The sequence below is a fragment of the Balaenoptera ricei genome, chromosome 11, assembly GCF_028023285.1.
Source record: "Balaenoptera ricei isolate mBalRic1 chromosome 11, mBalRic1.hap2, whole genome shotgun sequence".
NCBI lineage: Eukaryota > Metazoa > Chordata > Mammalia > Artiodactyla > Balaenopteridae > Balaenoptera > Balaenoptera ricei.
Genome location: NC_082649.1, coordinates 61,041,911 through 61,062,848, shown reverse-complemented (window position 1 = coordinate 61,062,848; position 20,938 = coordinate 61,041,911). Strand labels below are relative to the sequence as shown.

The 20,938-nt window shown below is 38.3% G+C and overlaps 1 protein-coding gene across 4 annotated transcripts in view; it reads right to left on the bottom strand.

Moving 5' to 3' along the window:
* ULK4 (unc-51 like kinase 4) overlaps positions 1-20,938 on the bottom strand; it is a 539,805-nt gene that overhangs the window by 336,155 nt on the left and 182,712 nt on the right. For all 4 annotated transcript variants that reach the window (XM_059939363.1, XM_059939366.1, XM_059939365.1 and 1 more), the window contains 2 exons: positions 18,182-18,233; positions 17,985-18,079 (listed from right to left, as the gene is read on the bottom strand). In XM_059939363.1, the coding sequence (XP_059795346.1) occupies positions 17,985-18,079; positions 18,182-18,233 (147 nt within the window). The remainder of the gene's footprint in view (positions 1-17,984; positions 18,080-18,181; positions 18,234-20,938) is intronic.

Here is a 20,938-nt window from a genome sequence, read left to right as displayed (position 1 = left end):
ACTTCACACTAAGGGCTCATTGATCTCAGTTCATTTTACCTGATACATCATGCTGGAGTGAAATATTTGAAGTGCTGAGAGGGGAAAAAAACACCACCCTAGAATTCTGAGTGAAATTATCCCTCAAGAGTAAAAGGAAAAATAAAGACTTTCTCACACACACAATAACTGAAGAAATGTTTTGCCAGTAGACTTGCCTTGCAAGAAATGTTAAGTTTCTCAGAAAGAAGGAAAATGACATAGGTCAGACACTCAGATCTATATGTTAGAGAAAAGATAAATGAAGGTAAAATATAGTAATTGATGAAAAGCCTCAGAGAGGTCAACTCTGTGCAAATTAATCTGTAATTCCAATAAAAATAAATATTCCAACGAGGTATGCATGAACTCCTCATACTGATTCTATAATGTATTTGGAAAGGAGAGGGTCAAGAGTACTGGAAAATTTTCCAAAAAGCATGAGGCATATTTGGTTCACCTTCTCAAGTTTCCAAGTTTACTGTGATGGAAATAAACATGATGGCACAAGCAAAGGGGTAGACAAAGAGATTCATGGAACAGAACAGAGAGCCTAGAAACAGATACATATGGGAACACAGTAAGTAGCAGATGGAGTACTACCAACAGTGGAAAAACATATAGACTATTCACCGAAGGGATAGGTACAACTTAGTTGTCTATTTGGTAAAAAAATATCATAATGCTAAAAAAAAAAATTACTGGAGGCTTAAAGATCTAACAGTTAAAACAAAAGCTCTTAAAGGAAAATATGAGAGAATAGCCTTTGTGTTATTAGAGTAGGAAAAGGCTTTTTAAATGATACCTAAAAAGTACAAACTAAAAGAAAATATTATCAGGGACTTCCCTGGTGGCGCAGTGGTTGGGAATCCGCCTGCCAATGCAGGGGACACAGGTTCGAGCCCTAGTCCGAGAAGATCCCACATGCCGCTGAGCAACTAAGCCCGTGCGCCACAACTACTGAGCCTGCGCTCTAGAACCCGCGAGTCGCAACTACTGAAGCCTGCTCGCCTAGAGCCCGTGCTCCGCAACAAGAGAAGCCACCGCAATGAGATGCCCGAGCACCGCAGTGAAGAGTAGCCCCCGCTCGCCACAACGAGAGAAAGGCCGCGTGCAGTAACCAAGACCCAATGCAGCCAAATATAAATAAATTTATTTTTTTTAAATATTAATAAATTTGACATTAAAATGAAAAATACTTGTATAAGATGAGTCCTCATAAGCAAAATGAGAAGAAAAGCCATTGGCTAGGATAAAGTTCTGCAATCCCTATACCTGACAATGGATGAATATGCAGAATACATGAACAGGGGGCCCCCCGAAGGAGAATACCTAAATAGCCAGTAACCATATCAAAACTACTCAACTCCACTAATAATCAGAGAAATGAAAGGTAGAACAAAACAGATACCAATTTACACAAATCCAGTTAGAAAATCACATAATACCAAGACTGGGGGAAATGGGTACTCACATACCACAAAAAAAAATCAGTAAATCAGTATTTAACTTGGAAGAACAATTTCACAATACCAACCAAAGCTGAAGATGAACACAGCATACAACTCAGCAATTCAGCTTCTACGTGACATATTTAAAAACACTCATTGCAGATCTGATTTCAGGAGTGAAAAGAGAGTGAATGAATCATTACATTTATATTTCATTATTTAATGAAAACATCAACTTGCAAAATGATACAGGCAGCATGACACTATGTATCCTGAAACAATACCTATAATGTTAAAATACATACTAAATGTAAATTTCTGTATTAAAAATGTATTTCGTAAGTCTTAAAAGAACTCTATTTAACTATAATATTATTTAATTTTTTAATTAACATAGTTTTCCTCTGAATAACTCAAGGCAATTATAATAGTATCCCAAGATGATACAAATTTAATCCTTCCAACTGAGAATGATCCTTGAGAAGAAGTAACAGGAGGGTGGTAATGGAAAAATAAAATGCTTTTTATAATACGTAAATGAAGACTACAAGAAAGTTTAGAACATTATTTGTCTATTCACCTTTAATTCATATTTTTGGTGAGCAATGACACTTGACTACTTTATCAAATGAAAGCTGCCCATTAAGACATGAACTGAAAAATGAAATTACACTGAAAATGTCTGCATGCTTAGCAAGTCAAACCAGGCAAAGGATATAAAAACTGAAGAACAATTTCATAAGTTTTATTTATACTCTATTCAATAACTACATAGACTGAAATAATAAATGGTGTTCAGGAAAAGATTGTTGTTTTTAAAATCCTAACAAGAAAAAGGAGACCACATATCTTTTGGCAACATGTTCACTTAAAGTTAAATATACAATGATTCCAGCAAAAAAGACAACATGAAAATAAAACATTTAAAATGTTAGTTACCTCGGAGATGAGAGCAAAGAAACATCTTTAGTTCCTGGAGTAGCGTTTAAGGCAGAAAATGTAAAGAAAATGTAACAAAGGAAGTTAAAGAAAATAAACCATTTCAATAAATTCCCATACAAATCAGAAGAGTATCTACTCTCAACAAAATGCGAGGGAAAAAAGTCTGTATAACTGACACATCCCAACATTTACAAACATTAATTGTGTGTGTATATAATACATATACATACACACACAAACATAAAATAGATGATTTAGATGAGCTCACAATATGTAGGTAAGGGGATTTTATCACCACCACTCTCAGAACTTAATAGCTACTAAGGGCCGGAAGGGAAAGGAGCCCATTTACAAATATGTATACACATATGTATAAAGTAACTAACATTATATAAATTGGGATGTGGAGATAAGCCAGCGTTTCCTGGAAGAGGTTGGGGTGTATTTTATTGTTGTTGCTGCCATTGCCTTTAAACTAAATAGCTGCCAGAAGTTAGATTTAAAGGCCTAGAGATCCATGCGATGACTTAGGCTTTTTTTTTTTTTTTTTTTTTGAGATACTTAGAGTAATTTACTCTGAATTTAATTTGAAAACATTCAGATGAGAATTAAAACAATCATCTAGACATACAATTTGCAAGATTCCAGTCAGAGATGAGAAAGGAACTCTAAATTGAGAGACTGTCTCAAGATGACAAATGAAGCAAAGTTCTAGCCTCAGCCTCCAGCCCCAGATCTCTGGAGGTCACACATACTCGCTCACAGAAGGGGACTGCTGCAAAATAAAAGAGCAGCTCCAAGGGTGCTCGAAGTGATCTGGGGGCACAGGGGAGAACAAACACAGGAAAAGGCTCTTGGAACCACAGTAACGATGGTTACTTGGGCCCAGGAGCAGGGCAAAAATTTTTTTTTAAATATTCTGACAACTATATTTCAGTATAAATGGTTTCCTATATAACCCTGTGCGTTTTATTTAATTTGCTTTATGCATTTAAAAACACCATTCTTAGAAGGAGTCCGCAAACCTCGGCAGACTGCCCAAGGCTTCCAGCATACAAAACACAGGAACAAATGAGTCCAATGCCAAGAACACCACTCAGCTGGGCTCAGTGGATTCTTGAACCCTTCCAAGGGTGGGTGGGCCACCTGTACAATATTTCTAGCTAATCCACATCTCTTGCAAAAAGGACTAATTTCACCAAAGGAAAAAATCTTTCTAACAAAAGTATCATCAAGATAAAGACACCTCACAAGTGTGAACTTCTGATCAGGGTCTTTCAAATGCTAACTAATCACCCCTGGAGGAGTTATTCCCGAAAGTGTACTTCACATATAAACCGACCTCTCCTAGGACAGAGATTAAAACAAACTCATGCAAACAGCCACACAGACACAGAAAACAAACGTAAGGTTACCAAAGGGGAAAGGGTGGGGAGGGATAAATTAGGAGTTTGGGATTGGCAGATACAAACTCCTATACATAAAACAGATAAACAACAAGGACCTACTATATAGCACAGGGAACTATATTCAATATCTTGTAATAAACTATAAAAGGATCTGAAAAAGTATATATGTGTATGTATATATATATATATATATATATATCTGAATCACTTCCCCCTACACTAGAAACTAACACAAAATTGTAAATCAACTATACTTCAGTTAAAAAAAAAAAAAAAAAAAAACTAACTCATGCATATAATTTCACACCTCTTGTGAAAGGTTAAGTACTTTCAAGTAAATTACGCTAGGTTTCTCAAAATAATACTGGGAGAAACCATAAAATGACTTATGAAATCATTTCACACGCCTCTCCCTTTGTATACATGATTTTTTTCTGCCTATAACACCCACTCCTCCCACAGGAGCCCATCAGGAGTTGATTCCTACGTGCCTTTAAAATTTAGCTCAAGAATTGCCTCCTCTAAAAAATCATCTCCAGACCCTGTTAGACTGAGTAGGGCTCTCGGCATGCCCCATGCATACCACCAACACAGTCCAATCAACTACGGCGGTCCAATCTTTGCTTTCCATATGGGTCCCTTCCTCTCAACCAACACTGAACCGATTCAGAGCAGGGCCTGATTCTAGCATCCTAGTGTATTCTCAGTGCTTCATTTAAACAGGTGGTTCGCAAAAGGCACTTATTATGAATATATGAGTAAACAAAATACTTAAGTGTTTTCTGTGTCTTTTTATATCACTGCTATACCTCTATTCATACTAATTTATCCTATTAATATGAATAGGATGTAAAAAAAAAAAAAAACTTTGAAACGTAAAAGGTACTTGTCCTATAGAATGCTAATTTCTAAAAAAAAAAAAAAAAAAAAAAAAAAAATCATTTGATTTTGTATCCTAGTTGTCAGCTGCCATCACCCCAAACTTTGAGCTTTAAAAGGAAAACCCTTAGCCCTGCACACTATAAGAAATCTAGTGTCCTCTCCAAGATTTATAGGAATGTGCAAGGGCTTATTTACTTTCCATGGTTCATTGCCAATGCTTGAGTTTTTACCTCACTGACTCTAGTATTTTATCTGCTTTTCACCTTCTCCTAATGTTTGCTTCCGAGAGTCTGAATATACAAATGAACAGTGGTCAGACTATTTATGACAAAAGGACTCCAGCCACAACCTCGGCAGGAAACAGCATGGAAGCCACATTGTAACAGCTGCAGCCATAAGCTCAGAATGGTCAGGACTTGGTCAATAACTGCCAGCCTCACTCTTTTTTGTACTGTGTCCCCTTTGACTCAAGACCAACCAAAGAAACCTAAATATGCTCTCCTATCCAAACCACACAGGATGCTCTGTTTCTCATCAGCTTGACTCCAGTCCCCCCATGGCAATCAGGGCACACCTTAAGCCCTCCCTCGTTTTCACCCTAAAGTTTTTACACCCTCTGCCAGCCTTGGAGTCTCTGCCAAGGGCAAGTGATGGTGCTGACTCCCGTGCTCTAGAAGCTCTGAGTAACAGCCTCTGCTGGTTCTCATTGGGGTGGCCTTCATCAATGTCCACCTTTCTCACTGTACCATGCCAACATGGAGACGGAACACACAGTCCCCTCTTAAGGATTAAAAGTCTCGTAAGTTCTCAGTATGTAGCAGGCTTTACTGAGGGTGCGAAGTGAAGCAGATTTTATAAAAGCAACACCAACAATTTAAAATTGAATATGAAACATCCTGCTTTTAGTCATCTTTTATCACCTGCAACTTTGACTTTTTCCCTAACCTTCTCCCTCCACAAGCTCTGGGCTCCTGCCCTGTCGCCGGCCTCTTCCAGGCCCCCTCTTGGCTCCTCCCTCCTTCCCTCTTATCTCACACACCACCCAATGCCTGTTCATTATTCATGCAAATTTTAGTTACCCTGCCACCCCCAGCCCCTTTGTTTGTCCAGGCTTCTAGGCCACTCCTAGATCCCTACCTACAAAAACACCATCCCGGCTTCCCTGGTGGCGCAGTGGTTGAGAATCCGCCTGCCAATGCAGGGGACACAGGTTCGAGCCTTGGTCTGGGAAGATCCCACATGCCACGGAGCAGCTGGGCCCGTGAGCCACAACTACTGAGCCTGCGCGTCTGGAGCCTGTGCTCCGCAACAAGAGAGGCCACGACAGTGAGAGGCCCGTGCACCGCGATGAAGAGTGGCCCCCGCTTGCCGCAGCTAGAGAAAGCCCTCGCACAGAAATGAAGACCCGACACAGCCAAAAATAAATATAAAAATAAATTAATTAACTTTAAAAAAAACCACCATCCCACACAGATCCTGATGGTTATAAAAAGGCCAGGAAGATGTTTCATGGTGACAGCTTTTCTCTGTCTTCCACCAGACCGTATTTCCTGGAGAGGAGCGCCTACCTGCAAAGGAGGAGGTTTCCCTCCACATAACGAGACCCACGCATCCGTGCAGAGATGGAGGATTCTCTCTTCCAAACACACTTTTTAAATGTATTCATTTTTATTCTCTTCCTTTAACACCCACTGATTTTTATCTAAAATTGTAGCTATTGATAAGTTCCCTTAGGACCTGAGAAATTTTGCATCCTAAATCATACAGAAACAGGAGGAAGGGGGCAGGGCACAAATTTAAAAGAATGACAGAGCCATTGAGGATACAACAAAAACTGGTTAGAACCGACTAGATCCAAGAGGGTGGAAGATTCGACTTCCGGTAGACCCTGAGCTTCGTTATACACTCATTGTAATACATTAGCATACATTAAATGACACGCCCACAGGTGCCATGACAGTTCCGAGGCCACCCATAAAAAGCCCAAAAGTGGGTGGCCCAATTCCTGGAAATCCCTGCCCCTTCCCCAAAATAGCTGGAATAATCCTCCTACTTATTAGCCTATGAAATTACTGTGCCCATAAGAACTAACCACCCTGTATTTTGGGGCTGCTCTCGCCTTTTGAGACTGACTGCTTTCTGTCTGTGGAGTGTGTATCTCTCAATAAATCTACTTCTTACCTATCACTTCACCTCTCACTGAATTCCTTCTGCACTGAGACATAAGGAACCTGAGCTTCAGGTGTGCGACTTCAATTAAAAGACAGTGGGTCCGAGTTCCAGTCTGAGTTTGGGCTGTGTTTGAAACTCACCTGAGGTGGTGCGGTTTCAATACCAATACAAAGAATGATTATCGATTAATCACGTTGCGGAATGTGTGATTCAAAAATATCACTTGAGGGGCTTCCCTGGTGGCACAGTGGTTGAGAATCTGCCTGCCAATGCAGGGGACACGGGTTCGAGCCCTGGTCTGGGAAGATCCCACATGCCGCGGAGCTACTAGACCCGTGCGCCACGACTACTGAGCCTGCGCGTCTGGAGCCTGTGCTCCTCAACAAGAGAGGCCGCGATAATGAGAGGCCCGCGCGCCGCGATGAAGAGTGGCCCCCGCTTGCCGCAACTAGAGAAAGCCCTTAAAAAAAAAAAAAAAAAATCACTTGGGGAGTGAGGTCTGACCCATGATGAACCTCAATGTGCATTTTGAGAAGTCACATGAAAATGGTATGCTTTTTTTTTTTGGCGTGTATCTTTTTTTTTTTTTTTTACATCTTTATTGGAGTATAATTGCTTTACAATGGTGTGTTAGTTTCTGCTGTATAACAAAGTGAATCAGCTATATGTATACATATATCCCCATTTCCCCTCCCTCTTGCATCTCCCTCCCACCTTCCCTATCCCACCCCTCTATGTGGTCACAAAGCACCGAGCTGATCTCCCTGTGCTATTTTACATTTGGTAGTGTATATATGTCCATGCCACTCTCTTACTTCGTCCCAGCTTACCCTTCACCACCACCCCCACTGTGTCCTCAAGGAAAATGGTATGCTTTAATGACAACCCAATGCCAAATGGCAATAAAATAGATAACAATGAAGAAGAAAAAAGGACAAAAACCTAAAAACTCTCTTTACCAAATCACTTCCAAGTCACAGTGAGGAATCTAGGATGACAAAAATCTGATACAGCTTATGACAGAGAAACTGTTCTAACCCTTCAAATTGGCATGGTTTGCTCATTGGTACTAGGTCTCCTTGTTAAAAAGAAGAGACTGGAACATCTGAGACAATAGCCTGAGAGCCCTTTTGCTGCTGTGCAGTTAGATAATTTGTTCATCAGTGCCTTCCCCGTCTAGAATCTTCCACAGAACTTATAAACAACATGTACACCATTTAAATAAATACCACTGCAACTCTATGCAATGTCCCTGCATTAATGACTTTTCTCTATCATAAAATTCCACCATTCATTACTTTTTTTAGTTGCAGAGGTAACACACCTATATGGAGCAATCCAAGGAATTTTAATATTTAATGCTAGTGGTATTGCTTTCTTAAATAAAGATATTCATATGTGCTAAAGGTCATTTCAGGACATGTCATAAAAACAGAGTCGTTCTGAACTCTTTTTGAAAATGCAGATTCCCAAGTCTAGGGACTTTTTTCTGTGCTCAAAAACTGGGTACCTCATTCAAAAATCATGTGTCTGCATATGCACATTAATTACTACTAATGGTCCTCAACAACATGGCCCAGAAGAAATGAATGTCTGTGAGCTGGGGATGCTAAAGACAGATCTAAGACATTCAAGCTAAACAATCACAAATGCACTGAAACATGTAAATTACACTCACGCTAAACCGTATTTCATTTGTTCTTAAGCAAAGCCATTGATGCCCAAGATGATGATTTGTTTATAATTTTAAAAAGTTATTTTCCATTTTAAGAAATGTTGAACATGAGATACTGAAGTTCAGCAGCTTTAAACTGTAAGTAACCACGTACCCACATTCAAATTTTCTTATTTCACAAAGAATAAAGCAACAATTTTATAACCTACGTAAAGTATATTTCTAAACCTTAATCATTTATAATGAAAGTATGCTTTATACTCTTGTTATTTTTGTAGAGGGTGTTTTTTTCTTAATTTAAAAAAAATTTTACTGATGGAAGTAAATAATTTGAAAATGGAAGTTTACTATTCTAAGCACTCAACTAAAATTCTTATTCTACCTTTGAAAATTAATCGTCAGTTCCTTCATTTCAGGAGACCTTACAAAAATCTGGTACATCTGACAGCACAACAATTAACATGTTCACACCAACTGCCGGTCTCCCTACCCCACACAAGGTACTGTCAGGTGTACAGGAAAAACGTGCCTAGGACATGACCTCAACCACTGCTAATGGCGGAGCAGATGATTCAGAATGCCCCTTTTGAGGAGAACAACTAACTATAAAAAGTAGACACAACACTGTTTAAATCTTCTTTACAATATTCAGTGCCTAAAAAGATGCTAAGGAATTCCCGAGGCCACATCAGGCTGGCAAAATTTCAAAAGTTTGACAATACACTATTGGCAAGACTGTGGAGAAACAGGCACTCTGATCACTGCTGGTGGGAAAGCAAAATAGTAAATCCATGTGGAAGGCACTCGGGCAGGATCTAGCAAAACTACATATGCATTTACCCTTTGATCCCACAGTCCAGGAATTTGCACTGAAGAGACACCTCCAACGGAAGGAAATTGCACATGCACAAGGTTATTTGTTTGTGATTGAAAAGATTAGAAACTACCCAAATGTCCACACATCAGAGATGGGTTGAACAACCTGTGATATACACACACATGACGGAGTGCTACACTGCTCTTATGAAGAAAGAGATGGAATAATTTCCAGTATCCATACTAAATGAAAAAGCAAAGTGCAAAAGAGAACATATAGTATGTTACTTCTTGCATAAGAAAGAAAGGGGAAATAAGAAAACGTTATCTCTACAAAAAGAAACACTGAAAGGACAAGCCGGAAAACGAGACTGGTTACCTATAAGAGTAGGGAGGGTATGATGGAATGGTGACGAAGTGGACGGGATATATACCCCGGAGGAGAGGGGAAGGGAGTGATGCTGCTCTGAATATGTCTGTTTTTACAGATTTTACTTTTGGAAGCATGCTAACCTTCTACATATTCAAAAACTAAAATCAAAAAGCCTAAGAAGGGAAGAAAAGAAAACCTAAAATTGAAAGCAAACTGAAAATAAATCAACTATATTTCAAATGAATATTATTCAATATGACCACACTAAAAGGGAAGATGGGGGACTAATCCAAGTATTGACTGTACACCCCGGCCTTGCTGGGGTGACATCTGGGAGGTGGGGGGAGGAGGGAATTCTGCAAACAAATCCTGATTTCATGAGGTTTGTTTTCATACTGGTTTGGGTAAAGCAATTCTGCAACAATTTCAGACATATTATAACATTAAGCAAATGAGAAAATGTGCTGATGTTACTGGAAGCCAGAATTTTTACAAAGGAAGAAAGGACACAAAAATATGGAATGGGGCAAGGCAAGAAAGAACCATGTGGGGATGAACTGGATTTGAAGACACTGGTGTGAACTCATGATTTCAAAATATGTTTACGTGTGTGTACATGTATACGTAAGTATGCATACAAGTGTGTCCTGTGTGTGTTCATACGTGTACTTACATGTATATATTTTCTAGCTCTGTTTCTTGGAAGGGTCTAGAAGCTAAGACATCCCAGGAGAGAGGAGACACTTAGCGCCCTGACTGTGGTCTCTAAAGCCATTTCCCACGAAAGGGAACCAGGGTTCCTCAAAGAAATGACTGATTCCAGAGCCAGGTCAGGTTAGTTACAAGCTGAGGCAAGAATATCTTGCTGTGACACAAAGTAAAAACTCACTCAAAAAATGAGAGGGTACGTCACAAGGACAGAGGAGCCAACTTGAAAGGCCAAATCTGATATAATTAGAGCACCAAAATAATTATAGTTATGAAGCCATCGATAAAAAATAGGAATTTGTGGTAGACAGAATGATGGTAGACAGAAAGATGTCCACACCCTTATCCCTGGAACCTGTTCATTTGTTACCTTACACAGCAAAAGGGATTTTGTAGATGTGATTAAGTTAAGGAACTTGAGGTGTTTATCCTGGATTATACAGGTGGGCCCAATGTAAAATCAAACGTCCTTGACAAGAGGGCCAGAGTCAGAGAAGAAGATGTGACAACAAAAGCAGAGGTGAGAGAGAGAGAGGGGAGAGAGAGATTTGAAGATACTACACTGCCAGCTTCAAAGATGGAGGAAGGGGTCACAAGCCAAGGAATGCAGGCAGCTCTTAGAAGCTGGAAAAGCCAAAAAAACAAACAAACAAACAGATTTTCTCCTTAGATCCTCTAAAAGAAACACAGGTAGGCTGACATCTTGCTTGTAGCCCCAAAGACCCATTCTGTACTTCTGACCTACAGAATTCTAAAATAATAAATCTGTGTTTTTTTAAGCCACTAAATTTGTGGTAATTTGTTATAGCAGCTATAGGAAACTAATACAGAATACAAGTCCATGTCAATGATAGATAGATACATACATAGATATGCTAATTCATATCAGTTAACTTCATTTAAAAAATAGGCTTACATGAAGTTCTAAACACTTCTTTATTAGAAAAAATTTTTCATATCTATGTAAACTTTTTAATATAACACAAAGATGTACTAATCCTAAGTATATAACTTAGTTAACTTTCACAATATGAACACACTCATATTACTAGCACCCAGATTAAAAAAAAAAAAGGCACTTCCAGGACATTTTGGACAAAGCCCCCTTGTAAACACTTAACTGCCCCAAGGGTATCCACTAACCTGACTTGTAACTGATTAGTTTTCTCTGTTTTTAAACTTAATGCAAATGGATCGTGTTATTTCATATTTGTTATCTTTGTCACAGATTAACTTTGTAAGATTTATCCATGTTCTTAAGTGTAACTACAGATCATTCATTTTCATTGCTGTATAGTATTCTATTGTATGACCAAACCATAGTTTATTTATCCATTAGATTGTTGATTGGCATTAGGATAGTTTCCCATTTGGGGCTATGAGCATCCTCTATATGTATATGGGTGAACATATGCTTGCATTTCTACTGAATGTATATTTACAGGTGAAATTGCTGAGTCATAATATATTTATGTTTACTTTCAGTAGCTACTACCAAACAGGTTTCCAAAGGAATTGTATCAACTTATATTCCCACTAGAAGTTTCTGAGAGTTCCATTTGCTCTACATCCTCACCAACTCTTGGTACTAACTCAAAAATTTAGTTTCATTCAAGTTAAACTACTCAATGTTTATTAGCCTCCAGCTTTCAGTTTAAAAACTTACAAAAGGACAGGCTTTTCATTAAAAAAGGTATTATGGCTTAGCTTAAAGCCATGGCTTAAGCTTTTACGGCTTTTTTTTTAAGTTTAAACAGATTATATTTTAGGCAACTTATGTATATTACTGTTAGAAATTTCTAATAAAGAATCATCTTTATTTTCCCCTTTGCTATTAATAACATTTTTTTTTTGAAACCACCATGAATGGGAACAAATTCTCCGTACAAACCAAATCATTATGGTATTTCTAACTGCTCTGCAAGCCACACTGATAATTTCCAACTCTGAGGCACTAAATGATCTAAACTATGGGAAAAAATGTGAGTTAAGTATTTGTGCTCAACAAGAATTAAATGCATGTAACCACTTCCATATAACAAAGTACTGACCAGTACCCTTGAATATAGTTTGTGCTAACGTTTCCAACAATGTGATACCCTTTGCGGTGCTGGATCTTCAATTTCATGTACTCCAGTCATGCTCAAGAAGAGGTAACTGGAGGATTTCCCATGAGTTACAGCATTAAAAAAATATTTTTTAGGAAGTCCATGAGTTACAATGATAGCTTTCCTATCATAACACAGGCTGTCCTTTCAATGATTATTATGGTAGCACTTCATGATTAGAAAGTAAACTAATTAAATGTCTAATTAAATATAAGTATAGACATTTGTAAATACTGGATCTTAACAAATTATCCATGGGGTTACTGCTCATTAAGGAAAAGAATCAATAAGCAACACTCAAGCAAGTAGTATCTCAAAGGAAGACTGAGAAATCATTGCTAAGAAAGTGACCATAAGAAACAGGCTTTCTGGCAATAGTGGGTATGGTTATTTGGATTAATTCTCTCACTGAAAATTCACAATGAAAAATTGCCAGATAAAATATAGACAAACAAAATCTTAAAATATTTAAGACCTGCAAAGGCAGTGGGGGAGCTTTCCTACCAATTCCTGAATGAAAGCCTTAACTAGAGAGTTGAGAAGAACATATGAGCATGGAACTGATAGTGCTCTGGAGGCATTTACCAATACCACAAACACAAGGCTCCAGTGGAGGCCAGTGGGACCAGAGAGACAGGGGTCTGAGTTCACGTCCGCCCAGCGTGTGAGTTTTGGGAGTGTTCTACACGGAGCTGGGCACTTTGGGGCGGGTGTGGGGATGATACCCTCAGAGTTAGGAAAACCAGATCTAGTCACCAACCCCTCCACATAAATTCACACTCCTGGGAACTGCTGAGAAGGCTGCCCTGAGAAGTTACGCTCTCAGACCTACAGTCTCAGGACTTTTCACACCGGGTACAAATGACCGTGGTCTGAGGTAGCCCTGACTGGCAGGGCCCCAACAAACATGAAGCCTCTCGGAGGGGGCAACATCCACACTAGGCTTGAGGGAATGCCCACAGATTTCAAGTCCCATGACCAACGCGCAGTAAATGTTAACAAGGTGTGCAAGAAAACAAGACAAAGTGGGTACGAGCAAGATATAACAGACACCACACCACAGTCTTCTGACACTGAAATTATGAGACAGTGTAAAATAACTACATCTAACAAATGTGAATAAACAAAGCACAAACTGAGAAATAACTATAAGGAACAGGAAATTATAAAAAGCAATACAGTAGATTGAATAAAACAGACAAGCAGAATTTCTAGTGACAACGTAACTCCTACACATGAAAAACAACCAAACTTTAAAACATTGTGGATGTATTTGGCACCAGACTGAACACAGAAGACAGAAACAGAGCAAACAAAATTAACCAGAATATAAACTGAGAGAGAAAAAGGTGAAATATACAGAAAGATAGTAAGAAGTATAGAAAATACAGTGAGAAAGTTTAATGTACACGGGATCCGAGCTGCTAAAAGGAGACAAAGCAGGGGAGAGAGAAGATAAGCAGAGATGAGGGTTGAGAATTTTGCAGAGTTGAAGAAAAAGGGACAATCCACAGATTCAAAAAGTACACAGAATCCTCAGCAGAATAAACAAAAAGAAGTTTATATTCAGTTATGACACAGTGAGTCTACAGAAACCAAAGGCCCTCCCCCCTCCACCCCAAAAAAAGTCTTAAAAGGAAACAAGGAACAGAGAGACAGATTATCTTCACAGGAAAAACCAACTATCAGTGAACTTCTCAATAGCAACAATCCAGAACATAAGATAATGAAATAGTATCTTCACAGTACTAAACAACAACAAAAATAACTGCCAACCTAGAATTCAACACTCAGAAAAAAAAATCTCCCTCAAGAAACAATGACTTTGGGATTTCCCCGGTGGTCCAGTGGTTAAGACCCCGTGCTCCCAATACAGGGGGCCCGGGTTCAATCCAGGGTCAGGGAACTAGGTCCCGCATGCTGCAACTAAAAGGTCCTGTATACCTCAACTAAGACCCGATGCAGCCAAATAAAATAAATAAATATTTGGGGGAAAAAAAAAAAAGAAACAATGACTTTATCAGACAAAGAGTTTGCCACCAGCTCACCCAAAGCTAAGGAAAACTGTGAAGGATGAATGTCAGTCAGAAACAAGTGAACCCAGATGGAAGGAGTGAGAAGAAAGAAAGAAAGAAAGAAAAGCAAAAAAAGTAGTAAATATGGGGGCAAAGGCAAATGAACATCATATTATAGTAGTAATAATGAGTATTCTTTTATCATTTCATAACAAAAGGGAGTTAAAAAGAGAGAGAAACAAGACAGACTTTAGAATTTCAGGCAAAAGTTACATAAATATCATGAGAGGACTAAATGGAGTTGAGTAGGCTATGGGCTGTATTTTACTTAAAGAAAAGATCATTTCTTTTTAAGTTCAGCTTTTGCTACCAACCTGACATAGAGGAAAAAAAAATGCAGAAAAAAGTTAGCCAATAGAAAAGAAAGATAAAAAAGTAGAAGTGGGAAAAGAGAAAATATGTATGACAAAGCTTGAAAGAAGATGGTGGAATGAATCTAAATATACTAACAATTACAGTAAATGTAAATGGAGTATATGATCCAGGGAAAAGTCAAATTAGATTTTTTTAAATACTATAGGATATTTACTCGACACAGATCTAAACATAAGGACAGAGAGATGTTGAAAGGAAAAGAATGAGAGAAGATGTATCAGGAAGCAAGCAGGTATGATTATATTAAGCTGGGATGAAACAGACCTTAAGACAAAAACATTACTAGAAAATAAAGGTCACTTTACAATGAGAAAAAGGTCAATTTCATAAAATGACATAATAATTTTAAATTTGTATGCACCTAATAATATGGCTTCAAAATATATAAAACAAAAACTACAGAACTACACAAGAATAAACAAATTCATAATAGCCTTAAAGGAGATTTAGAAACACTTCTCTTAGTAATTTCTAGGACAAACAGACAAAAATTAATAAAGATAGAAAAGATTTGAACAAGATAACTAATAAATTTAACCTAATGGACATATAACTGAATACTGCACCTAAGAATTGCAAAATACCTATTCTTTCCAAACACATACAGAACATCTACCAAAAAATTTTGTAATGGACTATGAAGCAAGTCTTAATAAATTTCAATAGACTGAAATTAGAGCATTTCTCTAACTTCAACGCAATTAAATCAGGAATCAATTATTAAAAAAAACTAAAAAGTGCCCATATGTTTGAAAATGTATTTATCTTAATAACCCATGAATGAAAGCAAATATTTTAACTGAAAGATACCAAAAATGCTACATACCAACACTTGTGGAATGCAGCTAAAGCAGTATTTAGGAGACACGATCTTCAATGCATATGTTAGAAAGGAAGAAATATTTTTAAAAATCAACTATTTATCTCAAAAAGTTAGAAAAAGAATGCAGAATAAATCCAAAGAAAGGAGAAAGGAAGGAAACAGAACAGAAATTAACAAAATTAGAACAAAATTAAGCAAACAGAACAGAAATTAATAAAATAGAAAAGAAACATATAGTATGTAGGAGATAAGCAAAACTGAACACTGGCTGGCTCTTTGATAAAGTTAGTAAAACTAAGAAACCTCGAGTTAGATTGTTCAAGAAAAGAAAAAGAAGGAATAACAGTAAATAGCAAATATTTTTAAAGGCTATATTATTAGATTACACAAACGCTAAGAAAAATTGGCAACAAAATACTATGAACTTCTTTATGCCAATAAATTTGAAAAACTACAGAAGAAAACCAAAATCTTAGAAAGACGTGGACAAGCACGTCATAAAAGATTATTCCCAAGTGGCCAGTAAACATTTGAAAAACCACTCAGCCTCATAAGTAGTCTTGACTATACAATTTAAAACTATGGTGAAACATCACTATACACCCATTCATTTAAAAGGCTGAAACAACAAGAATTGGGAAGAATGAGGACATGAGGTCCTGCAGTGCTGGAGTGAAAGTAAACTGGCACCACCTCTCTGGAAAACACAATGTCACTTTCTAGACAAACTGAGTTTGCATATTTCCTATAACCACTAATTCCATTCCTATGTATGTACCCCAGAAATAATGCATGCTTATGTGGAGCAAAATACATAAACAAGAATATCTATAGCAGTATTGTTTGTAAATGCCAAATACTAGACATAGCCTAACGTCTATCAACGATAAATAAGTAAAATGTGATATATTCATATACTCAGATTTCTACAATGGGACACTACACACTCATGAAGAATAAAAGCACAAAGATACTTAACAACATGGATGTTACAAACACTGAGCAAAAAAAACCAAGTCACAAATGAATACACACTGTATTGAAACAAAGAGCAAAAGCAGGCAAAACCAGCCTATATTGTTTAAGAATGCAGGCACAGGCCCACAAAGGAATGCACAGGTGTGATTACTATGAAAGTCAGGATAGTGGTCCCCTCTCCAGGGAGGAAAGGATTTGTGATTGAGGGCACTTCAGGGCTCAGAATGGTAACATTCTGTTTTGTTTTTCTTTTTTAACTGGGTGGTGATTTCTTGAGCACTTGCTTTACAACTAGTCATCAAACTACACACACTTTAATACACTTTTCTGTATTTTATATTTTATAATAAATATATTGAAAACAACCATAAAGAGCTGGTAGACATTTCCTACCCTCAAAAAATAATTATCCCCTCTCTCTTGAGAATGTATCATTAAAGTCCTAAGCTGCCATGTAAGAAGTCGGGCCACCCTGAAGTCTCCCTGCTGGAGAGACCCACAGAGATGGAGAGAGATGCGTGCAGAGTCCCAGCTGGAGGCAGACATGTGAGGGAGTGACCTTCAGATGATTCCAGCCCCAGGCACCACTGACTGGTACCTCCTCAAAGACCCTGAGTGATAACTGCCTTGCTGACCTAAGTCAACCCCTAGAACCAGGAGAGAGAATACGAAAATGATTGCTGTGGTCCTCGTCTTACCTGGCTCCTTTTCTTGAGGGCTTTCTGCTGATGAGAACGTAGTCACAAAACTTTCCTCCCTCCTCTAAAGTCATCACTCAGCTCACCTAAGGATCACCCTAAGGCACAGGTTCTCAAATGGGGGCAATTTCGCTGCCCAGAAGACATCTGGCAATGTGTAGAGACCTTTTTGGTTGTTGCAACCGAGGGGGGCTGGACTGGGTGCTACCCTCATCTACTACGTATAGGCCAAGGATGCAGCTGAACATCCTACAATGCCCGGGACATCCCCCGCAGCAAGGAACTGTCCATCGCCAAATGCCCACAGTCCAAGGTTGAGAAACTCTGTTCTGAGAGTCTTTGCTGTTGGTTACAACCAATAATCAGGCAAGGAGTAAGAAGGAGCACGCTGGGGGTAAGGTGTGGACCAGAAGGGAAAGAGAATAATGAGCAAAGAACCACCAAAAACAAGTCAACAAGGAAGGAAGGGATTTCTACTGACCGTAGAGCAATAGTCTTTCAATAAAACAGGATACTGTATCACTGCTTCAAAAGTCGACAGGGTGATCTTGATAAATTCTTCTGATGCCATCAGTCCTAGAAATACAGTTAATTATTATAGATGTTTATTTACATGTCCAAAGTCATAATATCAAAATACCTCAAGCAAAGATGTAAAATGTCCCATGGTCTACTCACCTATGGCTCCATCTATGTTAGTTTCTCCTGAGTCTACTGATTTAATATGACTCTGTAAAAAATAAAAATGTTAATAAACAGAGATTTTAAAATAGCTCTGATATAAGAACCATGCACAGAAAAAACTGAATATATGATCCTATAGATGTTCACCATGATTAACTCCAGGCAGTAGGAATCAAGTGATTTTTATCTTCTCATTATATTTTTCTACAGTTTCTAAATTTCATGTGATAAGTAGGCATTAATTTCTTTATCCAGAAGCGGAAAGATAATATTTTTAGAAAGTCTCCTGATTGAGTTAATGCACAAAAGTCATTAGAAATTTTTTTTAAAACTTCGATAATTCTACACTACACATGAATGGTAACTGCAAATAAATACTATTTATATGACAGTCCTTAAAAAAATAGTAACATTTTGCCCAAAACTCTACCTATCGTTCTTAATGAAATAACTCATGGAAGGCATTAAGTACTAAATACATATTAGGAACACTATAATCATAGTTTTTAAACATGATCATATGAATAGTATATATACACTATAAACTATAATCATTTTTAAATATACAAATCACTACCAGTGAGACTAAATGTTAGAATAAAATCAACAGCAATATAAGCACAGAAGGGTCAACCTGCTAAAGTGAGGATAATCCACTTGACACATAAACCATTTCCAATCTGCCACACTTACTCACTCAGTACATTGGGACATTAATGAGGATGGCACTAAATCAGGACAAACAGTCATCTCAAAGGGAGGTCAAGCTTTAGCTACCCTGAGCATCAGTACTGCATCAAGATGCAGCAGTTAAAGGCCTGTCTTCAAAATTCACCACTGTTCTGAGACCCTCCTACATACTTTGTACCCCGACCCCAACTCCCAACTGTGCCCCACACACCATGCCCGTGCCTCCCTGTGGGATGACCCCCAACAATGTTTCAGAGGCAGGCCTGAGCAGCTCAGCTGTGAACAACCTGGGGTGAACCTCCCAGACTCCAAGCGAGTGCTCCGAACAGAAGGGGTGCTCCGTGAACATGATGTGAATGAAACCATCACTGCCCTGGCTAATAACAGGCAGAGCACCTGTGCTGGTGATACACGGAGACACAGGCAACTGAGTGCCTGCCCCTAGCTCACAAAATAATACATATATCATATTTTAGATATGATAACAAATAGCAAATAAAATATAAGATAGCCTTGGAATAAAAAATAATTAAGTCAGCAATTAGCCTGGAGTGGAAAATATCAATAGATCTTACTATACTCCAATGATTTTCTTAAAATTTTTGGTAAATATAAAAGACTATAGAGTGTCCTTGTCCCCACGGTGAGCCACAACCACCCGCCACATCTGCAGGAGACCCTCTAACACTAGCAGCATGTGGGATCTTAGTTCCCAGACCAGGGATCGAACCTGCAGCCCCTGTATTGGAAGCGTGGAGTCTTAACCACTGGATTGTCAAGAACATGAGATTTTTTCCCAATCTTTAAGGTGAGAACTGGGTGGAGCTTCTGGAAGTAAAACCCACAAAGTGTGCCCTACCTTAGACTGAGCCCCCAGGAGTTTTTAACTCTCAAGCTAGTTCATGCTGACTCTCCAATAATTCACCACAATTACTAAAGTGTTCCTACCAGTTTATTATGAAACATAAAATCAGTTAGGAAACATATGAGTTTGTTTCCTTTAAAAGGTGAGCTAGAGATAGCCTCGTCCACCAGAGAGCAGACAGCAGAAACAAGAAGAACTACAATCCTGCAGCCTGTGGAATGAAAACCACATTCACAGAAAGACAGACAGGACGAAAAGGCAGAGGGCTATGTACCAGATGAAGGAACAAGATAAAACCCCAGAAAAACAACTAAATGAAGTGGAGATAGGCAACCTTCCAGAAAAAGAATTCAGAATAATGATAGTGAAGATGATCCAGGACCTCGGAAAAAGAATGGAGGCAAAGATCGAAAAGATGCAAGAAATGTTTAACAAAGACCTAGAAGAATTAAAGAACAAACAAACAGAGATGACCAATACAATAACTGAAATGAAAACTACACTAGAAGTAATCAATAGCAGAATACCTGAGGCAGAAGAATGGATAAGTGACCTGGAAGACAGAATGGTGGAATTCACTGCTGCGGAACAGACTAAAGAAAAAAGAATGAAAAGAAATGAAGACAGCCTAAGAGACCTCTGGGACAACATTAAACACAAAAACATTCGCATTATAGGGGTCTCAGAAGGAGAAGAGAGAGAGAAAGGACCCAAGAAAATATCTGAAGAGATTACAGTCGAAAACTTCCCTAACATGGGAAAGGAAATAGCCATCAAAGTGCAGGGAGCACACAGAGTCCCATACAGGATAAACCCAAGGAGAAATACGCCAAGACACATAGTAATCACACTGGCAAAAATTAAAGACAAAGAAAAATTACTGAAAGCAGCAAGGGAAAAACGACAAATAACATACAAGGGAACTCCCATAAGGTTAACAGCTGATTTCTCAGCAGAAACTCTACAAGCCAGAAGGGAGTGGCATGACATATTTAAAGTGATGAAAGGGAAGAACCTACAACCGAGATTACTCTACCCAGCAAGGATCTCATTCAGATTCGATGGAGAAATCAAAAGCTTTACAGACAAGCAAAAGCTAAGAGAATTCAGCACCACCAAACCAGCTCTACAACAAATGCTAAAGGAACTTCTCTAAGTGGGAAACACAAGAGAAGAAAACAAACCCAAAACAATTA